The sequence below is a fragment of the Centropristis striata genome, chromosome 3 (assembly GCF_030273125.1).
Source record: "Centropristis striata isolate RG_2023a ecotype Rhode Island chromosome 3, C.striata_1.0, whole genome shotgun sequence".
Classification (NCBI taxonomy): Eukaryota; Metazoa; Chordata; class Actinopteri; order Perciformes; family Serranidae; genus Centropristis; species Centropristis striata.
In genome coordinates, this window is record NC_081519.1 from 7,886,541 (window position 1) to 7,911,494 (window position 24,954).

Below are 24,954 nucleotides of genomic sequence, written 5' to 3' on the forward strand. Positions count from 1 at the left end.
CTGGGAAATGATACGATATCAGTGTTTTTTTTTCTTTTATAAGGAACGCGATAAGCTTATCCAGTTGATTTATGGTTGTCAGGTGAGGACTTTTATTATAAGATATTAACCTTTTTTTTCCCACACTAATGTCAATAACATTTGGTCTGCAGGCATTTACTCTTAATCATTTAAAAGCCATTTATACTTGAAACACCCTTCAGTGTGACAGCGCAGAGTTTCTCAGGGTAGAGGGACCTTTAAAGTTGCCGTTTTCAATAATAGTTTACATTTCTTTCTGTAAGTGCACAGAGCAGATGAGAAACAACAGAAACTCAATCAGAGTACAAAAGGAAAGGTCAAATCCTTCAACAGTTATAAATAAACTACAAAACTGGACTTCAGTTTATTTATTAAAATTGAATCTGATCTTTCATTTTTCACATAGACTTATCACCAGGTGATTAAAAAAGGCCTGTATACGCACAATAGACATTCAATATGTTTATTTTCACTGCGGTTATACAAGTACAATTATTTGAAATTCTTTAGCAGTGAGGCTCTGTAAAAGAAAAAAAAATGCAATTAATAAATAATCCATGAAAGAAACAAAATATAGAAGATAAAACAATAAAATGTAAAATATATTAAAATACTATAATATTAAAATCAATCAAAATGTATTTAAAATATAGACTTTTGAAAGTAAAAAATATACATAAATTAAAGGAAATTAATGTTACAAAAGCGTTGGACTGCACATTTTATTCAGATTCAGATTATTACAACTATTTACACTAACTATGTAATTATATCTAAACTTTATTTAGACAAAATAAGGCGTATATAAAACTAAAAATGCTTATTTGGATCATTTATCACCTGTTGTGGTTTAAGGCTTAAGATGTCCTTTTATCTTTTGGTTCATTTGGATAAATTATTAACAGAAACAGTGGGTGGAAAAAGGGAAACTCATCATTTAGCAATTAATATTCAACAACCTACTAACACTGTTTACATTATTTCTGCTGAGTGTGTTGACTTTTAATGATTATTTCTGATCCAAGTTTATAAAGAATTGAGTAAACTTACATTATATTCTTAACACTAAACTGATTGACATTAGATTAAAATACATAAGAAAAACATATTCTATTGTTTCGTTTATCTGAATCCACTGATTCGACTCTGTAAAGTGGTTTCTTATCACTTCAGCTGTTCTACGTGTTACTATAAAGGCAGAGTTGAGACCAGTTCTGACCTCTAATATTAAACACCTCCTGCCTCCTGTGAGCTCTCTGGCTCCTTTCAGACAGAATGAAGTCTGCCTTGGTGCTCCTAGCCTTCGTGGCTGTCACACAGGGAATTCTCAGGTAAGAATACAAATATTCACTCATGATAAAATAAAAATAAGTTATTTAACTTACTGGAATGTGGAGGTGAAGGTGTTTCCCATGGTGATAAAAAATGCTTCAAAAATTCATAAATTTCACAGAAATTTGGAATAGAAGAGTCATGGCGCTCACTAGAATCTTATTTTTGGAACAATATTTGAAATTTTACTTAAATGAATCCTGGTAAGTTCTTCAAACTTTAAAAGTAAGTACAATACGTCATGATTGAAGCATTGCCAGTTTGTGTAATAATTTTACAGTTTTACTACAATTCTATAATGTCATTTAGCAGACGATTTTATCCAAAGCGACATACAAATGAGAGTTATTACAACACAAGCAAGGATGAAGTCAAGAAACATAGCAAGAGTAAGAGCTGTGGGTTAAGTTTGAGTCCATTAGGACACAATTGCTTTATAGGTCGCAAGAGCGGTCAGTGCTATACTTGTCGTAGTTTTCTCTTTAAATAAACCACTAGATTTCTTTGTAACAATGTCTTGGATGATTTTTTTTTTATCTTACTTATTCATTTATTTTGAGTAAAATGTTATCAGAACTGATAAAAAACAAATTGACGTGAAAATCTCAACTGATGGTCCAGTTATTAAGTTTGAAACCTCATTTTGTTAAAGGGATAATTCAGATACTTTGTAGTGGGGTTATATGTGTATAATTTACTGAAGATGCTGATCTACATTTGCCAGGGATAAAACCTAAAGGAAGAAGTTACACTTAAATAATAAAATTAATTGTATTTATTTGTTTTGTCCAGAATTGAGTGACATCATCTTGATCATTTTATTTCACTGGTAAATTATCCCCTCTGATAAATAAAGGTTAAAGACCAGTATGAAATGTATGATTTTTTTTTAATAAGAGTAAGAAAATCCCATTTAAGCAAATTAAGATAAGTAATACTAAAACAGTAGACAATTCCAAGTTTTCACTTCAAAGCAGTACTTGCACTGGTATCCAAATGTAGGATACACAATAAAAACAGCTATAGTATTTGTTCTTTTGATTAATACACTGTTGCTCATAAAGTTGAAATAAAAATATTTTTGACCTCTTTCCATGAAATTATTGTGACAATGTGATATAAGTGTATACCTTCTCAAAACTTTATTAATAGATCTCTTCCAAATAGATTACTGATGCATTTAAATAGGAATAAACAGAGAATTGTGTCTGAAAACAAAATTATTCCAACTTTATGGGCAACAGTGCATGTAGTAGAGGTGTAATACATTGAAAGTCAACAAGGACAAAGAATCTGACTGCATACTATACTATACTATACTATACTATACTATACTATACTATACTATACTATACTAAACTAACTCCTTCAAACATCTATGTTCCTTTATCTGTGCATTTCTTGGACACAAAAACTGAACATATGGATATAAATATATAAAGATATAGATTCTGTTTCTTGCTTTCAAAGAGAGAGTTGGTAAAATTGCCTGTTAGAGCAGAACAGAATGAAATGTTGCAGCATTCTTGACGTGTGTGAATCAAACAGAAACACTTGAGGTAAAAACAACAAACACCAAAGAATTTACTTTTTTAAATCATGTGACACTGAGATGCTGAATTAGTGACTGATTTAGAAACACCTGCATGGTATCACTGCCACTGTTGTGTGAATAGCAGGCAAAATACAAAGTGCTTTGGATAAAAGCGTTCTATAAATCCAGCCTTTTATGATCAGCCCCTCTCTGACAAGCTGTTGACCTTTTCTAGCTCAGAACACTTTAGTTTATTTCCCCGCTCCACTTCCCTAAATCCCTCCCAGGCTCAAACTCCTTTTTAGGATAAGTTATGAAGTCTGACATATTGTTAGAAAATGTTTGTAAGTTTGCGTCCAGATAACTGTTGAAGCTGCATGTTCAGGATTCCCCTGATGAGAGGGAAGTCTGCCAGGCAGCAGCTGGAGGAGCGAGGCCTGTACCACGAGTACAGGAGCAAGTTCCCATACAACCCCGCAGCAAAGTTCCTCCCCAGGAAGGAGCAGAGTGTGGTGCCCATGACCTTTGACCCATATGTAAGCAGCATGTAACCACTGTGAAACACACAATCAATCATTTGATTTTTGATTTGATTTGATTTAAGTTTATTTCGAATATGAAAACAAATAATAATAAATAAAAAAAGGGTCAGACAAAACATTTAACATGACAGAATACATATTCGAAAAGGAGTGAGAAGAAGTAAAACTTATAAACTACCACCCCCTCTCCTTAAATATGACAAGTTAACATCCTTGTCTAAACATGTCTTGTATTACAAAAACATAAATATAATTTACCTATACAGCGAAATTATACATACATACATACATACACGCGCCCACATTTGGATACATACCCAAACACATGCACACATACATATGAAAGGAAAAGGAACAACAACACAAGGAAAAGAAACAACAATCATGAAACACACAAACTGACTGAACGATCTTATTTTGTTAAAGACGACATACTATGGAGAGATTGGCATCGGGACCCCACCTCAGTTCTTTAAAGTTCTCTTTGACACCGGCTCCTCTGACCTGTGGGTTCCCTCCGTCAGCTGCACCAGCCCCGCCTGTGGTGAGTGTGATGATAAAGGGTCAGAATAATGATCATCCTGTATGTGTAAAGACCTCCAATTGATTAACTGTGTCAGTCATTTTTCAACCAAAAATGTTAAACATTTGCTCCTTCTCATCCCTTAAATGTGAGGATTTCAGTGGGGTTTTTTTGTCATACAGTCATGGAAATTTTTTTATACCACCTTGTTTTCTTCAATGTCTTGTTCATTTTAATACCTGGTACAACTAAAGGTAGATTTGTTTGGACAAATATAATGAAAACAACAAAAATAGCTAATAAGAGTTTGATATCTAGCCATTTTCCATGGTTATCTTGATAATGATTTTGGTTATGATAAAGAAAACGATGGAAAATGTCCAGATATCAGCTCTTAAATTGAACTCTTATGAGATATTTTTGTTGTTTTCATTATATTTGTCCAAACAAATGTACTTTTAGTTGTACCAGACATTAAAATGAACAAGAAATTGAAATAAAAGGTGGTCTAATAATTTTTTCCATGACTGTATTAGATTTTTTTTTATTTTTTACTTTCTTACTTTTTTTATTGGTTGGATAAAACAAATAATCTGAATATGAAAAATTGTTAAAGCCATTGCTAATATTTTTGTGGTGTTTTAAAAAATAAATACAAATTAATCATCATTCATTGTAAGTTATTCTTATTATATTCCTGAATAAATATTATCCACATACAGTACCAGTCAAAAGTTTCCTTCTCATGCAATGTTTTTTCTTTATTTTTATTATATTGTATACAATGTAGATTAAGACTGAGAACATCTTAACTATGAAAGAACACATATGGAATTATATAGTAAAAAAAGTGTTAAACAAACCAGAATATGTTTTTTTTTTTTAGATTCTTTGAATTAGCCACCTCAGTGTACAGTGGTGGGATATAATGCAAATTTGTAAGGAGATTTCGATAATATTTACGTAAAATGTGTGCATAATTTAGAACATGCATGTACACTAAATCATAGTGCAGATGCATGGAGGTCAGAGGTTATTGTATTTAGTTTTTTTTTTAAAATATATGTTTATTACATTTTCAAAAGACAAAACAGGAACACATACATGACAAAAACAAAAAACATACATTTGGCTCACATACATATTTAAATTCAGATTTAGGCGAGAGATTCAGGAGTCATCCTACACAAATAGGATAAGCAAGTAAAACAAACCAAGTGTGCACTGCCATGCATGATACATTCACATGATCAAAGAAAGGTAACCAGAAACAAAAACATATCAATTAAACGGTAGGGTGTCACTTACAAGGCAGAGCATTCTCAGCTACGATACAAACCCTCTTGCAAGAATGGTAGAGATATTCAAACCAATATATGACAAAAAGGGTTCCCATGTTTTACGAAAAACATCATCCCTGCTGTGCAGTCTACATGTCAGATAGTCCAAAGCAACATATTCAAGTATCACCCTTTGCCATTGAGCCTTAGAAGGAGCTTTATCCATTATCCAATTTAAAAGAATACACTTTCTAGCACAGAAAGCAAGTGTTTGATTAAGTTTTGTACTTAGTTTTTAAATGAAGGATGTATTTGTCTTTCTGTGACCTGTTTCTCTCTCTGTCCATCACCAGGCAGACATGTGAAGTTCAGCAGCTCAGCATCCTCCACTTTTCAGCCCAGCACAAAGACTTTCTACATCTCATATATCAGTGGATACGCAGCAGGCAGCACTGGATATGATCACATAAAGGTGAGAACTAAACATTCACATTTCAGAGGGAAATATAACACTATTTACTCCACTAGATTTTTGTTTGAGTTACAATCACCAGTTACTTTTCGGATTAATATTTTACTTTTAAAAACACACAATGCTTGTATATAATAGAACACATTCTCATAGCTCAAGCTTGTGTTTTCCAACTTTTTTGGCTTGTGACCCCGTAAGAAAAAACAGTGTGTAGTTTGAGCTCCTTGTCACGTTTCAGACGTCTATTAGGTTGTTTCAATTAGAGTATTAGAGTTTCATACTGGTCTTTAACTTTAATTTCTCACATGGTCCCAATATATAAAAATTAGACAAAACATCTGATTTCTATTTTTTTCATATCACTAACCCTTCCAATATGAAATATTATACAACAATGGGACATTAAGTGCAATCTCATGCATATAATCTTGATCATTCTGCACCAACCATGTACTGTTACACTATTTATTCCTTAAATGTTTTATTATTAATATTATAATATTTATATTTGTATGATACACAATGTTTTTGGCATTGTATTCATTGTTTATATTTGGGATTTTGCACCTTATTTGCACTTTTTGTTGTTATCTTAGACTTTTTATATTTACTCTCCTCCCACGTTGCTCTGCAGCTGCTGCACAGTAATTTCCCTCGGGATAAATAAAGTGTTATCGTATCTTAAAAAATGAAAACACATTTCTGTATCAGGGCTTTCTTTATTCTTCATGCCAACCATCTCGTGACCCTTTGAAAGGAGCCAACCTCTAGTTTAGGAATGCTTGCACTAAAATACAGAACTTTACATAGTTGTATTAACTAAATAAAACAATAGGCTGCATAAATTAAAAAAAAAAGAAAGAAAAGTAGCTCCACCTCAACAGCTACTTTTGCGTTAATGTATCAGTTATAACAATCAAATTATATCAAATATAATTTGTACACATAATTTGTTACAGAGTGAGCTCAAAACAAAGATTGTTAAATTGCAGCCAAGGGCATTTTTTCATAGCTTGTTCTCAATGATTAATAGCATTTTATTATTGTTATTATTATTATACAGTATAATAGAATAATAACATTTTTATTTTATGTCTAATGTTATACATTCATCTTATTTTTTATTTATTGTTATTGTTATTATTATTATTATTATCATTATTATTATTATTAGTAGTAATAATTGTTTCATGATGACATTCTATCCCTGTTTTTTTATGCCTATTAATGTCGTGTAATTTCCTTATTGTAAAGCACTTCTGGTGTATTTCTTATTTGAAAGCTGCTATCCAAATAAAGATAATAATAATAATAATAATAATAATAATAATAATAATAATAATAATATAAGGTGATACAGATAAAGGTTAAATACAGAACTTTACATAGTTGTATTAACTAAATAAAACAATAGGCTGCATACATTTAAAAAAAGAAAGAAAAGTAGCTCCACCTCAACAGCTACTTTTGCGTTAATGTATCAGTTATAACAATCAAATTATATCAATATATAATTTGTAGAGCAAGTTCTTTCAGTTTTGACACTTTACATTCAAAATTAATACATTTTTACTTATAAAGAAATATTTTTTACATGAAAAGATCTTAGCACTTCTTCCTCCACTGCTGCTGAAATACACCGTGCACTACGTGATCTGTTTCCCGTAACATTTAACAATTTGCACCTCCTAATCAGATAAGCAACCTCGTGGTGCAGCACCAGGTCTTTGGCCAGGCTGAAAGAGAGGCAGACTTCCTGGCATATGTGCCCTGGGATGGGATCCTCGGTCTGGCCTTTCCTGGTCTGTCACATGAGGGAGACACACCCATATTTGACAACTTGTGGAACCAGGGCAAACTCCCACAGAACATGTTCTCCATGTACCTGAGCAGGTGAGGTCTTATTTGAGTCACAAGCAGAGAAAGGATGCTGTAAATCTACTAACTTTTTCATGTTTCATTCTCATTTTATTTAAAATATCTCTGTGCCTCCAGCTCTGTAGAGGGCAGCATGTTAATTCTGGGAGGAACTGATTCTTCGTATTACACTGGAAGCATTAAGTGGATCCCTTTGTATCAGGCCACTAACTTTTGGAACATCCAAATAACCAGGTAGTTTTCTTTTTGTGTGTATTTTAAACCAGTAGTTCTCAACCTTTTTGAGTCGCGACCCCCAATTTAACATGCATGTTGTCCGCGACCCCCGTTCACTGAACAGAATCATGCACAGTTCAGATCACCCAAAAAAGAAACAAAATGACCAAAAAACGGAACCAAAATGACCAAAAAAGACACAAATTGACCACAAAATGACCAAAAAAGACAAAAAATGACCGAAAAAAGCCAGAAAATGACCAGAAAAGACACAAAATGACCAAAAAAGACAAAAAATGACTAAAAAGACAAAAAATGACTAAAAAGACACAAAATGACCAAAAAAGGAAACAAAATGACCAAAAAATACACAAATGACCACAAAATGACCAAAAAAGACACAAAATGACAAAAAACACACAAAATGACCAAAAAAAAGACATGAAATGACCAAAAAGACTAAAACACATTAACACATGAACACTTTAACACAGTGGAGACAGAGCTGACTTCCAAAATGATTTGGCGACCCCCAGAAATCATCTCGCGACCCCAATTGGGGTCCCGACCCCAAGGTTGAGAATAGCTGTTTTAAACAATATCACCACTTCATAAATTATACACAGTCTTACATAAGGTTGGAATAATTTTGTTTTCAGACGCAATCCTCTGTTAATTGTGGTTTCATTTTCATTGTGATATGTTTGGAAGAGATTGATTAATAAAGTTTTGAGAAGATATACCCTTTATCTGTCAAGAATAAATCACATTGTCACAATCATTTCATGGAAAGAGGTAAAAAAATATTTTATCCAACTTTATGGGCGACCGTGTATTATTTGGAGGTGTTGTTCTTCCTTATAATGTATGTAATGGATGCATTTTTAACAATACATCCTTTATGTTGCAGCATCACCATCAATGGGAACACTGTTGCATGCTCTGGGAGTTGTGTAGCAACAGTGGACTCTGGCACTTCTTTCATCGTGGGCCCAGAGAAAGACATTAACAACATTAACGGCTGGTTGGGAGGCTTTACAGACCAGTATCATGAAGTGCGTGTTTTCTGTGTTTTGTATCATTTTCAATATTGTCTATTGTTAAAAAGATCCCCATTAGCTGTCACCAAAAGTGGGACGAGCTAGTCTTCCTGGGGTCCACAAGACAAAACAAAAATCACTTAACAATTAAACATTGTAGACATTATTATATACGTCATCAGAAATCATTCCGAATAAGTTATTACATTCATATCTATTACATTAATTCTCACTTTCATACAGTAAATATGTTAATTCACTACTCACAAATTTAAATAGTGCATTCTCAAGTAATAATTAAAAGATATTTTACTATTCAGTTCACGTATATTCAGTGGGCAATTATTCCAATAACTGATAGCACGATAAATAACTGTTCTCTTTAAGGCATTTGATTTTGGACATGGTAACATCATCTGACCACCATTAGCTGACCTTGTCACATAAGAATGAACCTGATCGCATCTGACAATTTGGTTATATAAGAAAACAGGTTGAAAAGAATAGACAGTGTCTCTAAAATTTTTTGTTGTATTGCACGCCAACCTGTACAATATGTTAAGTCACTTGCTCTGGGTTTAAAAAAAATAACATTTTGTTTATTTGTCTCTCAGGCTCTTGTGAGCTGCAGCACCACACATCTCCTGCCAGACGTTGTGTTCAACATAAACGGCTACAGCTTCAATCTTCCTCCATCAGCCTTCATCGTAAAGGTTTGTGTCTTAAACACAGAGTGATATGTATCTATATATGGAACCACTTTATAATAAGGCATACTTAAAGAAATGGCTTTCAATTTGTATAAATCATCTTTTAAGCCATCAATAATTTAAGTCATTGTTAGGAGCAATGTTTGCTTTATGAAGTATTAATAGGAGAAATTATTTAGGTGATATCCTCCTCCAGTATCACTCTCTGTCTTTTTAAGCTATTTAATTAATCAGGATGATGGAAAGGAAAAGTAATCACATTACCTTCTGTAAAACATCTGCAGCTGTCTATTATTAGATCATTCTTATTGACTTTTATTGTCTATTGTCTATTACTAAGTCATATATATACAACTCCAGCCTTAATGGCTATTTATAAGGTGATAAATCCATCCACACTTCATTATTAGCATGAACGATAAATGGATTTTTGGTTCCAGATGTTCCAGATGTTCCAGAAGTAAGCGGTTGAGGGTCTCATTGATGAGTTACAGAGTGAGCTCAAAACAAAGATTGTTAAATTGCAGCCAAGGGCATTTTTTCATAGCTTGTTCTCAATGATTAATAGCATTTTATTATTGTTATTATTATTATACAGTATAATAGAATAATAACATTCTTATTTTATGTCTAATGTTATACATTCATCTTATTTTTTATTTATTATTATTATTATTGTTATTATTATTATTATTATTATTATTATTATTATTAGTAGTAGTAGTAGTAATAATTGTTTCATGATGACATTCTATCCCTATTTTTTATGCCTATTAATGTCATGTAATTTCTTTATTGTAAAGCACTTCTGCTGCATTTCTTATTTGAAAGCTGCTATCCAAATAAAGTTAATGATAATAATAATAAAATAATAATATAATAATAATAATAATAATAATAATAATAAAAGGTGATATAGCTATTATATACAGGCTCCACAAACTGCATATATTTAGGTGAGATCGTTATTTATGGATACAGTTGGTTAAAAATGATGCCATCTAATACAGCAAAAAAAAAATTCCTTCTCTCATGAAGGTTATGATGTTCAGTTTTATACTGTATTATATTGGGAACACCTCTATATAACCACTGTATAATGCAATAGAGTTCAACAGCACCACTAACTAAAACTACAGTCTTAAATATGCATTAGTTGCGACACATAAATACTTTATGTATGCAGTCTTAGAAAGTGCTAACAGGTTTTTGTCAAAGTATCCTGTGCAGATTTATTCATATAACCTGAAGTGATTCAGCTAATCTGCTGCATTCGGTCATGTCCTCTTTTCCTCAGGCTGCGTCTGAGTGCAGAACAGGGTTTTCATCTGCACAAGACCCCACCTGGATCCTTGGCGAGGTCTTCATGCGGCAGTTCTACAGTGTCTTCGACATCAGCAACAACAGGGTGGGCTTTGCTCAGGCTGTGTGAATACATGTGGAGAGCGGGTTCAGTTTAAAGTGATATCAGCCAGAGGCTCAAGTCTGAGAGCTGTAGGTATTTAAAAAGTAATTTACCTGTGATTGAAACAAATAAAATATAAACCTTTCAGACCTTAAAGCCATCATGTCTTTGTTGAAAGAAGGAATTCATGGATCCAAATGCCTCTGATGTCTTTCTAGAATATTCTGCAAAGGCAAGAATCAGCCCAAATGTTTTATGTATTTGTGACTTGGTGGCCACTAGATGGCAGAGAACTCAGTGAGCTGCACATCCAGCCACTTCACCATTCATGTGATTCATGTGGTTCTCCTGGGAGGGGCCTGAGCAGAGGATGAGTCATCTTACTTAGAATTCAGCCTCTAAAACACGGGACACACCGTCAGTCATTCATTGTCAACAGGCGCCGGCTTACATTCATGCCATCTGTGTCTGTTATGTTCAGGGATCTGAGGTTTTCTTTAGGCTGATACATTTGTTCTAATTATAATCTGTGATTTACAGGGAGGTGTCATTCAGCTCTTTTCTTTTTCAAGACACACATCAAGACACAGATCCTTAACCCTCTCATACCTCCTATGAACACTTGTATTCAAGCAATGATTTCAGGTTAACCAAGTTAACAACCTCACCTAGGTAGTTACACACACCTGGCTGCTGTTGTATGTACTGTAGGTAAACATGGTAACATGAGACAGCTGCTGCTGAAACAGGGAGCGTGGACGTCCCTGCAGACCTCTTCAATCATTCATCCTGCAGAGGGGCTGAGGTGTCAGAAAGATGGGGGGATGAGTTTTACACAAAAAATAACTCGATAATGATTCTGCACACATTTTCTGCACATGGAGAAATATGATGTAGCATGTTTCACATAACAAGCATGCTTCTTGCTACAACTGTACAACATGAAAGATGCCATTTTTTAACTTTTTTATTTTTTTTTAACTCGGCTTTAACTAAGCTGAGACCTACATTTAACATCAAACACCAGGAGGAGAATCTACAACTGTCTGTTCTGTCCTGGCAGAGGAGAGTGAATAAAGACCAGAGTGCTCAGGGATATCCTGATGTCAACAAGCCAAATAAGGGTGAGAAGCCAGCAGCAACAAATGCTGCCAGAAGAAAGTAAGTCTGAGGGACAGGTGCATAAAATACGACTCCCTGTGTGAACGGTTTCTGCACAAGCGAGCTGTGTGGTCTCCATTTCCCCCTTATATGAACAAGGCCGTGTCAGAAACTGAAGCCGGCTAGCTTGGCAGAATGAGGTCTCATCTAAACCTAAACAGACATCTAGATCAGGTCATCATTGTATCTGTTCTGTCACATCTGGAGCAATGTTGATTTTAAGGAATAGTTTGAATATTTTGGGAAATATGCTTAGTCACTTTCTTGCAGACGGTTAGATGAGGGGATTGATACTCTTCTTCTGACAGACTGGTTTCATACCTTGTTCATAGTTATGCCTACAAAAACTAACCTTGTTGTTAGACGGCGATCTCTTGTGGACATAACAACTAACTATGAGCCAAAGAGGACAGGAAGTGACGCAGTATAAAGACAGAAAAAAGGCTGTTTAGGGTGAGCAGAAGGTGGATAGCCTCCTATTAAAATCCTATTTTTTTTACACCAAGAGTCCCAAGCTTGCGTCCTGTTTGAAATAAAAGTCAAGGTTGCTATTTTAAGATTAGATTTAAGATTTAACCTGTAAATTAACTTCCTTACTCACCTTCTAAGTCGTAACTGTGTCCATTAGTTACGAACAAAAGTGAATATTTTAACCCAAACCCTGCTTTTTTCTCTGCCCATAGCCCTTTATAGAGCACTCATTAAAATACTTGGAAGTATGTATAAGTAAGTGTTGTTGGAGGATTCAAAATGTTTCATTTTATGTTGCAGATCAAAGTCAATTGAGTTATTATTATTATATTGGTATTATACTGATTGGTCAGATCCATGTGGTTCTATGGAGAGCAGGCGGACCCTATTTGGATGTCTGCTGAAGTTACCAAATATGTAATCATTTGTCATTTGTCCAATAAAGGGTTAACCAGGTAGGTTTGTTGTCTAAACATAACCAAGAAGTTCTGTTTCACAACCTTAACGACATGTTTAAAACTGCAACCGTCACTAATTTAAAAACCATTATTGGGCATCCATTTCACAGCGTAGAAAAAAGTGAAAAAACATTACTTGTAATTTTTACAATCACATTTTGGTTTTGTTTATATACACAAGATAAAACACTTTAATCAGCGAGTATCAGGTTAATCCATTTCAAGTCTTTATGCTAAGCTAACTGGAATCTGTATCTTTATATTTACCAGCAACCCACGAACAGTTTGTATGACATCTTACGAAATATGACCATTCTATTTAAACAAGACCTTAAGTTTTACTGAGATAGCTTCAGCTAGTAGGCAGATGTTTATGCTAAGCTAAGCACGAGAGTGGTATCAATTGTCTGTTACTGTTACTTTAACTTTATTTTTTCTGTGACTGCAGCTCCTTTTGACAGATTCAGAGCATTCACCTTACAGGAACACCATTCACCTTTTTTCACCAGATTTTTGTAGTTTATGAAATACATGAACAATACAGTAATAGACACAATGTAATACAGCAAATAATAAAATACAGTAAGTCCTTATACAGGATTGCATATATTAAAATACAAGTTTGTGGCTGAACACAGAAATACAGAAGGTAATCGCGACATACTAAGTAAAACTGTGCTGACTGTAAACACTAAACATGTGGTTTATTAATTCTCAGCATGTAACTCAGTCTTTGGTTATAAGTAACTTTCAGAGGTTATGTACATTAGCAGTTTCAGTAGATCTGTTCCAGAGATATAAGTCATTGAAGTTTCTCATCATGTAGCTACATTATAATATTAGACCACACACACAATTTCAGGACTATTTTCAGTGCTATAATTCTCACAGAGACACTTAATGAAGTTGGTGAGTCACCTAAATTATTTGGAAAAGCACCATGAGATCGAAATAATAGTTCCTTCAAAATAAAAGCACCTTCATTGTACATCGGTACATCTATTATTTGGGATTGTTTTGTTGTTAATATGCTTTATAGTTATTATTTTATTAGTATGAATTATTCTGTTTATATATTATTAGTAGTGGTGTTAATTTAAACTCTGTTCTGTGACAATCATTCATCTGCTACAGAGACAGAGTGACTTTAAGATTGTGAAATCATCAGTCTGTCTCCTGTTATTTTCTGATTTATATCCTCATGGGCACACATAATGTACGATGGACAACAGCGTTTATGCTGACACCATTCAGATTATGATGGGAGCCTCTAAAATCAACATTGTTTAAGGTATTTCTGCAATATAACAGAAATTAAAACGCGTTTGAGAACCGCTACTTCTATATTTACATTTCATCTGTGTCAGGCAGTCTCTGTGTTGGCTGCAACACTCGCTGCTATTTCTGACTGTGTTTATGAGACTGCTGCCTGGCTGGCTGGCATTTACTGATTTGTTGAGGGTGGGGCACTAATGCCCTGAAGCATTCAGCGGATGATACTTGCTCTCAGTTGTTTTCCCTTGGCGATTCTTCCTGGCAGCTATTAACTGTCCAATGTGACAGGATGTACATTTATGTTAGCAGTCTAAATCAGACACTGAACATATTGTTTTAACTGCATTGTAACAATAAAATAGGGGTATTTTTGGATTTTGAACCCACCCTCGTGTATCCAGTCGTAACTAGAATGGCCATTATTGCATTTTTATAGCCCAGTTAATGCATATTCGGCCTAAAATTGTGGGAATAAGCAGAAATGTTTAGAAAACTCAATTTTTTTAACTCATCCATATTAAAAAAATGTGTTTCATGCAATTAAATTAGTGGGTGAAATGGCTAATGTTAAATTTATATTTGTATTTGTCTGTTAATAGTCTGTAATTATATTTATATTGACTTTAACAACTAAATATCAGTCAGCAATACCCACAATGTGTATGTGGTCAAAGTGTTGCATTAATAACTGCCAAACACTAAATGTAGTTTATCTGAAACATTTTATTATATATCTAAACTGAACTGAATAGAAATTAAGAGTTCTGGATTAATGTCTCTGTAGCTATGCTTAATACAAAATTACTTAAAAAGACAGTTCACCCCCAAATCAAAAATACATATTTACCACATGCTAAGCGGCATCTAGTCCAGACGAAATTTTCCAAAGGGACCCTCATGCACCAGCCCAGTAACCAGAATTTAATTTCTTTGCATTGTACATTTCAGCAAACCACAGATACGTTGATACGTTTTTCCTGCATCCTTTAGCTTTAAAACAGGGCTGAGGGTGACTTGGTATAAAGAGCGTCAAAGTCCGTGGAGAAAGGAGGTCGGGGTGCTTGAATGGGTCAACCCATTCAGAAGCATTGAGATTCAATGGCATCTTTGATTTACAGAAATGTACAATACCAACATTTTTCTATTGACTGCATCCATCTGGTCCTTTAAATCTTTACATAGCCCCCCCTGGGCAATAGGTCAGGGTCATCTATGCCCTTTTTAATTTAGGGGTGAACTGTCCCTTTAAAAATTGCATACAAAGCAGTATTTAGCTCAATTACTGCAAACACACATACTATCAATTATACACTGAATCACACTCAAATCTAAAATAATATAAAATTGCATAAGAGTAATCCTTACAGTGTCACGTCCTGTAAAGGCCAACAAAACCAAACAGGAATGTAAATCATAGCATACAGTTTGGACATCTTGCAGTGATAATTAGGTGAGCTCTGAAAGCTCTGCATAAAGATGAGCTTCTCTTTGAAGCAGCAACTTTAGTCCAACATCTTGAAAACTACTAATCTTTGTAGTGCTGTGATCCCCAGTGCTTTTATTTGAAGTGCAGCTTCAGGATATTCAGAAGCAAGCTGCTGTTTTCATGCCTTTTCTTGTCGCTGAGTAAATAGTGCTAGAGTAAGTATTTATTTAATTTTTTTTTTGATGCACTTCCATCAAAAATACAAAAAAGGTATTTGAAACCCTTATGTTCTTACTTGCATAGCAATTTTCTGCAGGGCCAGCTATTAATGTGCAATAAAAGTGACACTATTGAAAATAATAGAAGCATTAATTGCATTTTTTTTGTCATTTAAAAAATACAATTGCAATCCTGTGTGACCATTGAGACAATGCATTCATCCAAATACTTTAGGTCAGAATGTTTCGGTAGTGTTATGATCAAGACATTGCTCCGATAATTATTATTATTATTATTATTGTTATATGTAGTACATGCTACTGTAACAGTGCCACCAGCTGCGAGAGCTAACTAAAGCTTTTACTTTTGAATCTTGCACACATTCAAAGCATACAAATCTCTGCGGAGCAGCCACACGGGCCCAGCCTTCACTGTCTTCCCCTCCAGGCTGTGCCACTGGCTTTTTACACCACCATGGGGGTATCGGAGCACACAGAGCTGATAGACTCTGCACCAGACCTCCTTCTCTCCCTGTTGTCCCCCTGCCACTCTTCGTCTTCCTCACCTATTGGGTTCAGTCTCCCGTTCTGCTCTAGCTGGTCCTTGGGCTGCAGGAAGGCCACATGTCTGTATGCGAATCCTCCGCTTTCCGCTCTGTCCTGCCCCGTGTCCTCGTGTGCCTGAGAGATGCTAACAGTTGAAGAGTGGAGGCTGTCTCCAGGATCGCTTTTCTTCAGGCCCTGACCTGGACAACAAGGGCAGCGGCAGGGCGTTAAATAGAGGTAGATGAAAACTACGACTATACTGAACAGGCATCCTATGAGGGTGGTGTAGGCCGTTTTTAGGCTCTCCAGTCCACCACTCTTGGTGTGGTTAAACACCACAACAGTCACATATATCGTCTCATTGAGGGTGTCACTGGTGGCATAGCAGGTGTAGACCCCTGAGTCGTCTGCATTCAGGGGCCCGATCTGGAGGCTGTCATCCTTACGCTTCAGAGCATTCTTGTCTGCTGGAGGTAATGGGATGTTTCCAGGCAGCGCCCACTCCTTCTTCATGTCCCTCTCCCTGGTGTCACAGTCCAGGACGAGGTACTCATTCAGGTAGGCTTGTCTTTCCTGAACTGTGACCTCACTGCAGTTCAAATAGTTCTTGCTCAGGTCCAGTATAGCCATTTTCTCTTTCTGTGAGCCTGGTATCACACAAGTGTGATTTTTCTTGAAGTCTGTGACGGAGCTGAGGTCCTGGAGGTTCCAGCGTGCCACCATGTCATGCAACTCACAGCTGCAGGGCAGAGGGTTGTTGTGAAAGTACAGGTGATTCCTGATCCAGGCGGGAAGATCCTTAAACTCCTGCAGGGGAAGGTTCTTTATTCGATTCGAGGACACATCCAGCAGTCTAAGAGTCTGCAGCCGACTCCGCTCCTTCACCAGCTCCAAGGGGAAGCGTGAGATCTGGTTCTGGCTCAGGTAGAGCCTCTGCAAGCTGAAGAGGTCAGCGAAGGCAGTGCGATCTATCTGAGAGATGCGGTTGTTGTAAAGCAGCAGCACCTCCAGGTACTGCAGCGGCGCAAAGATGTACTCGTCCAGCTGGCGGAGGGAATTTGAGGAAAGGTCCAGGTAACGAAGCTTTGTCACATATGCAAATGCCTCAGTGGAGAGGAAATTGAGGTTGTTGTGGCTGAGCAGCAGACTGTTTAGTCTTGTGAGTGGGACAGTGGTCCACTCGGCGCGCAGCCTGTTGATGTTGTTGAAGCTGAGGTCCAGAACAGCTGTATATTCTAGAAGACCAGTAGGAACACCGGTTAGATTCATCTTGGAGCAGCTGACGATGTTGCTGGCGCACACACAGGTCTTGTGGCAGTCCAGAGGGCTTGCTATTAACTGTGCACTGACTCGCACTGTTGGCAGCAATAAAGCCAGAGGTAGAAGAGTGATGAAGCTCCTTCCTCTGGCTTCAGTGGCACCATGGGAACCCCCCATCATGTCAGGATCATAAACTACAGCAGTCTGGACGTGTTCTAGCCTTCACAGTGGAGACTCATGGAGCTGTGTGGACAATGAGATCAATAAATCATTGTTGTTTTTTTCTTATCAGGATCAAAATGAAACATGTTAAGTCAGTAATGCTCCCAGCCATGCACCCAGCAGTGGTAAAGGAAGTACTGTGATCTTAAGTAGAAGTAGCAATACTTTAGTGTGGAAATACTCTGTTATATGTAAAGACCAGATTTCAAAATCTTACTGAAGTTAAAGTACAAAAGTATTTGCATCAGTGTATGCTAAAATAACCGAAAGTAAAATTACTTATCATGCAAAATGGCCCATTTTAAAATAATATATATTATATTATAATTATTGATGCATTAACAAGTTCATGACATTAATGCTGCAGCTGTTTAGGGCACAGCTTATATATTCACCATCTAATAATAAAACACAATTTATTCGTTGATTTCCCACTAATTTGGTCAAATAGGCCTACATGTAGTGAAATAGTGGGTTCCAAAATGTAGTGGAGTATGAGTATAAAGCAGCATAACATTTAAATACTCAAATAACGTACAAGTACCTCTAATTTGTAATACAGTTTATGAGTAAAAGTAGCTAGTTCTACCCACTGCAGCAGCAGGTCACTAGATGGTCAGAAGGTTATAGGTGATGGTTGGTCAGAAAAAAAGATCAATAGATCAATTTATGAATTAGCGAGATAAATGCCGGCATCATACATATATGTCAATCATAAAAGATTATTAACATCCTGTTGTTTTTTCCGCCACCCCCGACCATCTCCTCACTGTCTGAGACATTTGTCCCAGCAGACTGAAGAGTCCCGCCCGCCTGCTGTGGTGCTACTTACCCTTGTGTCGGTGTCTTAAGATCCGAAGACAAACGGGGGGCCAGTCTTCAACAACAGTCCGGTGATGGAGCTGATTCGCTACAGGGACATTCTCATCCTCTTCATTACAGCTGCGGCGATCAACGGGACACCGCGCAGGATGACCGGAAAAGCCTGCCTGCGGTCCGCACTGATGAGGAAATGCAACCATCTGATAGTTGATCTGAGGGCGCAAACAGCGGAGCAGGGGGTGTGTCACATTCTCTCTCTCTCTCTCTCTCTCTCTCTCTCTCTCTCTCTCTCTCTCTCTCTCTCTCTCTCTCTGACACTTCATCCTCAGATGGACACCTATTAAAGTGGATAGCCAAAACAACTGCAATTGACTACAGTATTCAATTATCATTCATTATTCAGTATGCATTATGTTGCTCTATTATCATGATGCATACATTTCTCCTGAAACAAAGAGCTGTCCTCAGTCATGGTGTAATTTTTCCTTCCTTTTCAGGATGCATTAAGTAGCAGTGGTCCATTCAGTGCGATGATGTCTTTAATGATGAAGTCCTTCCCTCTGGTTCATCTTATTACTGTGGTGAAGGACAGGGCAAGCTCTCAGTGTGTGTGTGCGTGTGTGTGCGTGTGTGTGTGTGTGTGTGTGTGCGTGTGTGTGTGTGTGTGTGTGTGTGTGTGTGTGTGTGTGTGTGTGTGCGCGCGCGCGTGTGTGTGTGAGCTGCAGCTGCAGCAGTCTTTAGCGCAGGACGTGATGTGCATGCAGCTGTGTGGGAGGGATCAGTATCAGCATGAGGTTAACATAAACAGCTCCTGTCCTGTGAACTGGATACAACACTTTGGATATAGTCATTACACAATGACATATCAGTAAGATTGAAATGATGCACTAGTTTTTTATTGTTTATTTTCCTGGTTATTGGAGCTGATTAGGCTGTCTTTATAAGACTTTCTCTTCCAGAGAAATGGCTCTTTCCATTTACTTTCTGTGTAATGTGTACACTTTTCTATATCATTAAACAGCCTGTTCTTCTACCAAACAATGAGGGGTCAACCCAGAACACGCTGGAGGGATTATGTGTTTCATCTGGCGTGGAAATGCCTCGGGGTCCCCCAGGAGGAGCTGGAGGTTGTGGCTGTGGAGCGGGACGCCTTGAATACTCTGTTTAGCCTGCTGCTCCCTATGACCCGGCCCAGGATAATCGGTGAATTGTCAATAATGTTTTGTAGGGCAACTTATTTACACACTGATTGCCTTTTTTGTTGTTGTTGTGCTTATCCAAATAAGTTACTAATCAAAGTCCACATAAATCGGCATGAAGAGGAGTTCAGAGAGGTTGGATGGTTGCTCTTCATGTCCTGTATGAAACTAAAAGTCATTGTTGACACATTAACATAACAAATGCACTTATTTTAACCAAACTGCAAACTTTTCCTAAACCCAACCAAGTAGTTTTGTCACCTAAAACCAACAAAACAACACATCACATATTGTTGAAGGCTGGAATATTCATGTGATTCATGTCTAACGTTACATCTGACAGCATGTAGGACCTAAACAGCAAATCAAACTGTCAGTGAAGGCTTTACCAGCAACACACTGATGCTGAAAATGACAAGACACACACGCTGGAGCTATAATTGGAGTCTACATGTGAAGAAGGTGAAAGGGCAGACATCAGCATGACAGATGGCCATCCAGCTCACGTATAGCTGCACACTAAATATCTTGTTATCTGAGTACAAGGTCACCTCAAGGACACATCCGCACATAAAAAAGGATCTGAAGATAAAATGGTCCACAGGCCTGCTTAACACTCTGTGGGTGCCGGGGGGAGGAGGTAATGGTGGAGAATGCAAACAGCGAGAGCACCATGTGCGGCATAAAATGATCGTCATGTAACATGTGAAGAGAGGGAACACAGAAAGGACACTACGACGTCAGCTGGGGGCAAAAAGGTCGACTTGCAGCGCTCGACATTGACCTGCAAGTCTTTGATTAAAAGCTTTAAACAGTGGATCAAGTCTCACTGTGAGGTCTCACTTACAGGACAAGGTTACTTTCTCCAGATAGTTTACATCCCTGAGACTTAATTAATCCAGCCCACAATAAATGCTTGACGGAAAAAATATTATATGACAGTGTTTCCCAAACATTTTACAGTCCTGTACCTCACAAGGTGCACTTATTATTCAGTAAAATAACCACTAGAGGGTTTACATGAGTGTATTTTTGGAAATGCGACTGGGCTATTCAGACTGTGTGTCTACTGTATTTATTTGGGCTAATTAGTATTTTCATATACAGAATAAATGTATATGTGTCAAAATAACTTGACATAACTTAATGTTTGCACTATTCCCTTTATATGCACAATATCATACATGTTTACAATTGCATCTCCATGCTGCTCTGCACTTTGCACTTTTCTACATTGAATCTTCATTATAGCATCTTAATAACATACCTCAAAATTTGACTACACGCTGGCACACTGTGAATCTTCTTTATATATCTTGTAGGTCCATTGTTTGTATGTATATGTTGTGTCCATTGTTGTTGCCTATTTGCACTATTTGTTGTATATCATATGTTGTATGTTACATTTTACTTGCACATTTGGAGTATGCGGAAACGCAATTTCAATCCTCTGTGTTACTCCCTGTTGCATTGTTTGGTTGATAATAAAGTTCATTTGACTTTGACTTTAATCTGCAGTGTTATAATCTGTACTCTCATTTTTCCCCCACATTTAACTGCAGCATGTTACTTAAAGTCAAAGATATTGCATATTCTAAAACAGCTACAATGAAAAGGTTAGTCTTGATATGTAGTTTAGCCCTAGACAATGTGGTAACACGTGTTTTTTCACTGAAGTTGGTCAGAGTAGTTTTTTTGTAAATGTATCACATAAAGCTTATTTTGGCAGTTGACATATAATTGAGTCTGTGTGACATGTAGGCCTATTCCTGGATTACACTACAATGTACTCTTGGTAAATCACGGAGGCAGTTTTTATATTAGATACTACTTAATTAATCAATATGAACATATTATTTAAGTCGGCCGAGTTAATGAAACCATGTCCTTACTATTATTACTTTTAGATAGAAGTTCTTTGGGTGGCAGATAGGGAGCAAAATCCACCAAGAGAGACAGAATGGATCCTCTTACACTCCCTGATCATGTCTTAATTAGATCCGTCCTCCATTTTTTAAGAAGTTCCTAAGACATACGACAATTCTCAAGAAAAAATTTGTGAATTTATTTTAACAACGTTCTTAGGAACATCGTATTTTTTTCTTAAGAATTTTCTTAAGATTTTATTAAGAACACTTTTGCGAATCTGGCCCCAGGTGGGCCTTGGAATTAAATTGGGAACTAATTTTTACAGATTATTCCGACCGCACATGAATACAGCACAAACAATGTCTCTCACAATGTTAACAAAAGTGAAACTTAATTTGTGTATCTGCCCCATGATCTGGATCCACATAATTTAATGGTTTCTTCCAAGACCAGTGCATCAAGTTTCATGAAACTCAAGCTAGTAGTTTTGTCCTGTAACAGCCAGACAAACAGACAGGTGACCTGCACAGAACACCTGACCTCCTTGGCCAAAGAAACAAGCAAGTCTTTCCACTACTTGTAAATGCGAGAAGCTAAATGCAGCCTGTCCTATCCTTCTGACATTATTCTTTATATTCCACAATAGAAAATGACCTATGCTTTCTGGGATGTGGTGAATGTTTCAAAACTCGGATAATGGTAAAAGCTCCATCAAATGTTTGCACAAATAAACTCTTACAGGCTGAAACCCTTCTGAATGTCCCTCTGGAGGATGCTGTATATGGATCTGAGTGCTGTAACTTGAGAAATATTATCTGATATCATCATCATTAATCTTTCAGTCAGATGTCTGTAGGGATCCATGCTTAATCCTCTTCTAAAGTAGTTTGCATTACACTGCTGACTTATAAGACGTGGAGAGGACACCTTTTTTTTTTTTTTTAGCTTTTTTATCCTTAATACTGCTGCAGTGTGGTTTCATTAATTCATAGCATGATTCCTCATATGCGCTGACCTACTTTCAGGGTCAGAATCCAACTGTTCTGATGCTGGAGCTGCTGAGCATTATGGGAAAGTGTGAAGCATGCTGTATTGTGTTGTAAATTGAAAAGAAAATGATGATTCACTCAGAGTTAGCCCTTGAAACTTGAAACATGGAGCTCTCACTTCACTTTAGAGAACCACAAGTCAAGCATGTATCTAGTCTGCAACAAAAAACACCCACAAAAGAACATCTTGGCTATAATCATTTCCTTGAAAACCTAAAAATCACCAGCTTCATGGCTTTCACTAGACTGCAAAAACATCTATGATTACATGAGGTCCAGTGAGATATGAAGCTGAGACCCAGCTGTGCATCCGCAACCTCCACTGTATAATAATGTGCCATGGATCTCGGTAGCAGTAATTACCCGTCATTATCATGGAGACACACATGCAAGAACCACACATGAATACAAACTCATTATGCGACTTCTGCTGTGCAAATGTACAGTATTACACGATTATGAGAATGTGGCCTTTTGCTTTAGTTCAGTGGAGACACTATACGTGAACAGGATTTTTTTTAGCTTATATATATCACCATGAAACTTCCTTCCATACACACTAGCTCACCAAATGTATTCACCCATAACTGAAAATTGCCCCAATAATAATAAAAAAACACTACTTACTCCAGCTTGAGTGACGTTTACAAAAAAGACAAACATTGCCCAGCTGCTGAGGGATATTACTGAGCCTTTAAATAAAAAATAAAAAAAATTCCAAAAACATTTTTTTCCAAATTGAACTGTTTATTTGTGACCTGTCTGAGTCTTCAGATGGAGCCATTGGGCTTCCTGAGAGACTGAATAATGTGCTGTTGGTCAGTGGTGGAAAAAGTATTCAGCTCACTTACTTAAGTCAAGGTACTAATACTACACTATGAAATTACTCCACTACAAGTAAAAGTTCTGCATTCAAAACTTACTGAGGTAAAAGTACGAAAGAATCAGCATCAAAAGTAAAAGTACTCATTATGCAGTATGGCCCCACTAAGATTGTTATTTATATTCCAACTGAATTGAATAGATAGGACTAATTTTAACTACTAAATATACTTTTAAGTGGTTTAATAAAAAAAAAAAGCCAAAATCACTTTAAATTAATCAAGTTTTTATGTTATATGTAATATTTGCCTCAAAGTATAGTGGAGTAGAAGTATAAAGCTACACAAAATGGAAATACTCAAGTGTACTGAAGTACAGTATTGAGTAAATGTACTTGTATCTATTGACAGTAACAACAAGTAGAGCATACTGCCACACATATCCTTTAGATGAATGAAGACGGTCTTCACAACGGACACAACTGATCACAATTATTCATTCAACTGTTATAGATTTTGTCTGATGAATGATATGTAGTCACACTGTTTGTTATTGTCTCTTGGCAGTTGTGATTTTCTGTTCCAGAGCGAGTCGTGTAAACTCGCCTCTCACTGTCACAACAGTTGGCCCGGGACGTATCAGGTAACAGGGTTGATTTCGGCAGCGGCCTGCTGGATGGGCATTCGGTCCTCTGGAGATTTACAGTACGCTTGTGAATTATAAATGAGGTGCAGCTCTGGGGGCAGTGGCAGCGTGTTATAGCGGTATCCATCAGCTAAATGAGATCGGCCTCTTTTCTCAAGACGAGCTGCTCACAGCTGGAACATGATGCATGAAACAGTCTAGTGAGAACTGATACTGATCCTGTTGCTGACAGCTCACTGAGATGATCAGAAATAACATATTTGGGTCATGATATAAGCTTATGTGCCATGATGTGTATACATTTGTGTACATACAGTGGCTTCAAATAATAATAATAATAATACAAATGATATATATATACAGTACAGGCCAAAAGTTTGGACACACCTTCTCATTCAATGCGTTTCCTTTATTTTCATGACTATTGACATTGTAAATTCATCAAAACTATTAATGAACACATGTGGAATTATGTACTTAACAAAAAAGTGTGAAATAACTGAAAACATGTCTTATATTCTAGTAAGCAAAGGGTGGCTACTTTGAGGAATCTAAAAT

The 24,954-nt window shown here is 36.5% G+C and overlaps 3 protein-coding genes across 3 annotated transcripts in view; 1 reads left to right on the forward strand and 2 right to left on the reverse strand.

Annotated features, from left to right (window-relative positions):
• eps8l3a (EPS8-like 3a) overlaps window positions 1-24,954 on the reverse strand; it is a 188,079-nt gene that overhangs the window by 103,854 nt on the left and 59,271 nt on the right. The window lies entirely within an intron of this gene.
• LOC131967354 (pepsin A-like) lies at window positions 704-11,078 on the forward strand. The gene is made up of 9 exons (XM_059328636.1): window positions 704-1,352; window positions 3,273-3,423; window positions 3,856-3,973; window positions 5,586-5,704; window positions 7,401-7,597; window positions 7,700-7,816; window positions 8,709-8,853; window positions 9,453-9,551; window positions 10,846-11,078. The coding sequence occupies exons 1-9, from the start codon at window positions 1,297-1,299 to the stop codon at window positions 10,978-10,980; spliced, it is 1,137 nt and encodes a 378-aa protein (XP_059184619.1). The 5' UTR covers window positions 704-1,296; the 3' UTR covers window positions 10,981-11,078.
• LOC131967306 (amphoterin-induced protein 1-like) lies at window positions 16,130-19,033 on the reverse strand. Its single transcript, XM_059328633.1, has 2 exons — window positions 18,823-19,033; window positions 16,130-18,011 (listed from the first exon to the last, which is right to left on the reverse strand). The coding sequence occupies exon 2, from the start codon at window positions 17,946-17,948 to the stop codon at window positions 16,428-16,430; it is 1,521 nt and encodes a 506-aa protein (XP_059184616.1). The 5' UTR covers window positions 17,949-18,011; window positions 18,823-19,033; the 3' UTR covers window positions 16,130-16,427.

Coding starts and splice junctions, on each gene's coding strand:
- LOC131967354 (XM_059328636.1), top strand. CDS start 1,297: ATGAAGTCTGCCTTGGTGCTCCTAGCCTTCGTGGCTGTCACACAGGGA. Junction 3,424..3,855: donor CCATGACCTTTGACCCATAT/GTAAGCAGCATG, acceptor ATTTTGTTAAAG/ACGACATACTATGGAGAGAT. Junction 8,854..9,452: donor TTACAGACCAGTATCATGAA/GTGCGTGTTTTC, acceptor TTTGTCTCTCAG/GCTCTTGTGAGCTGCAGCAC.
- LOC131967306 (XM_059328633.1), bottom strand. CDS start 17,948: ATGATGGGGGGTTCCCATGGTGCCACTGAAGCCAGAGGAAGGAGCTTC.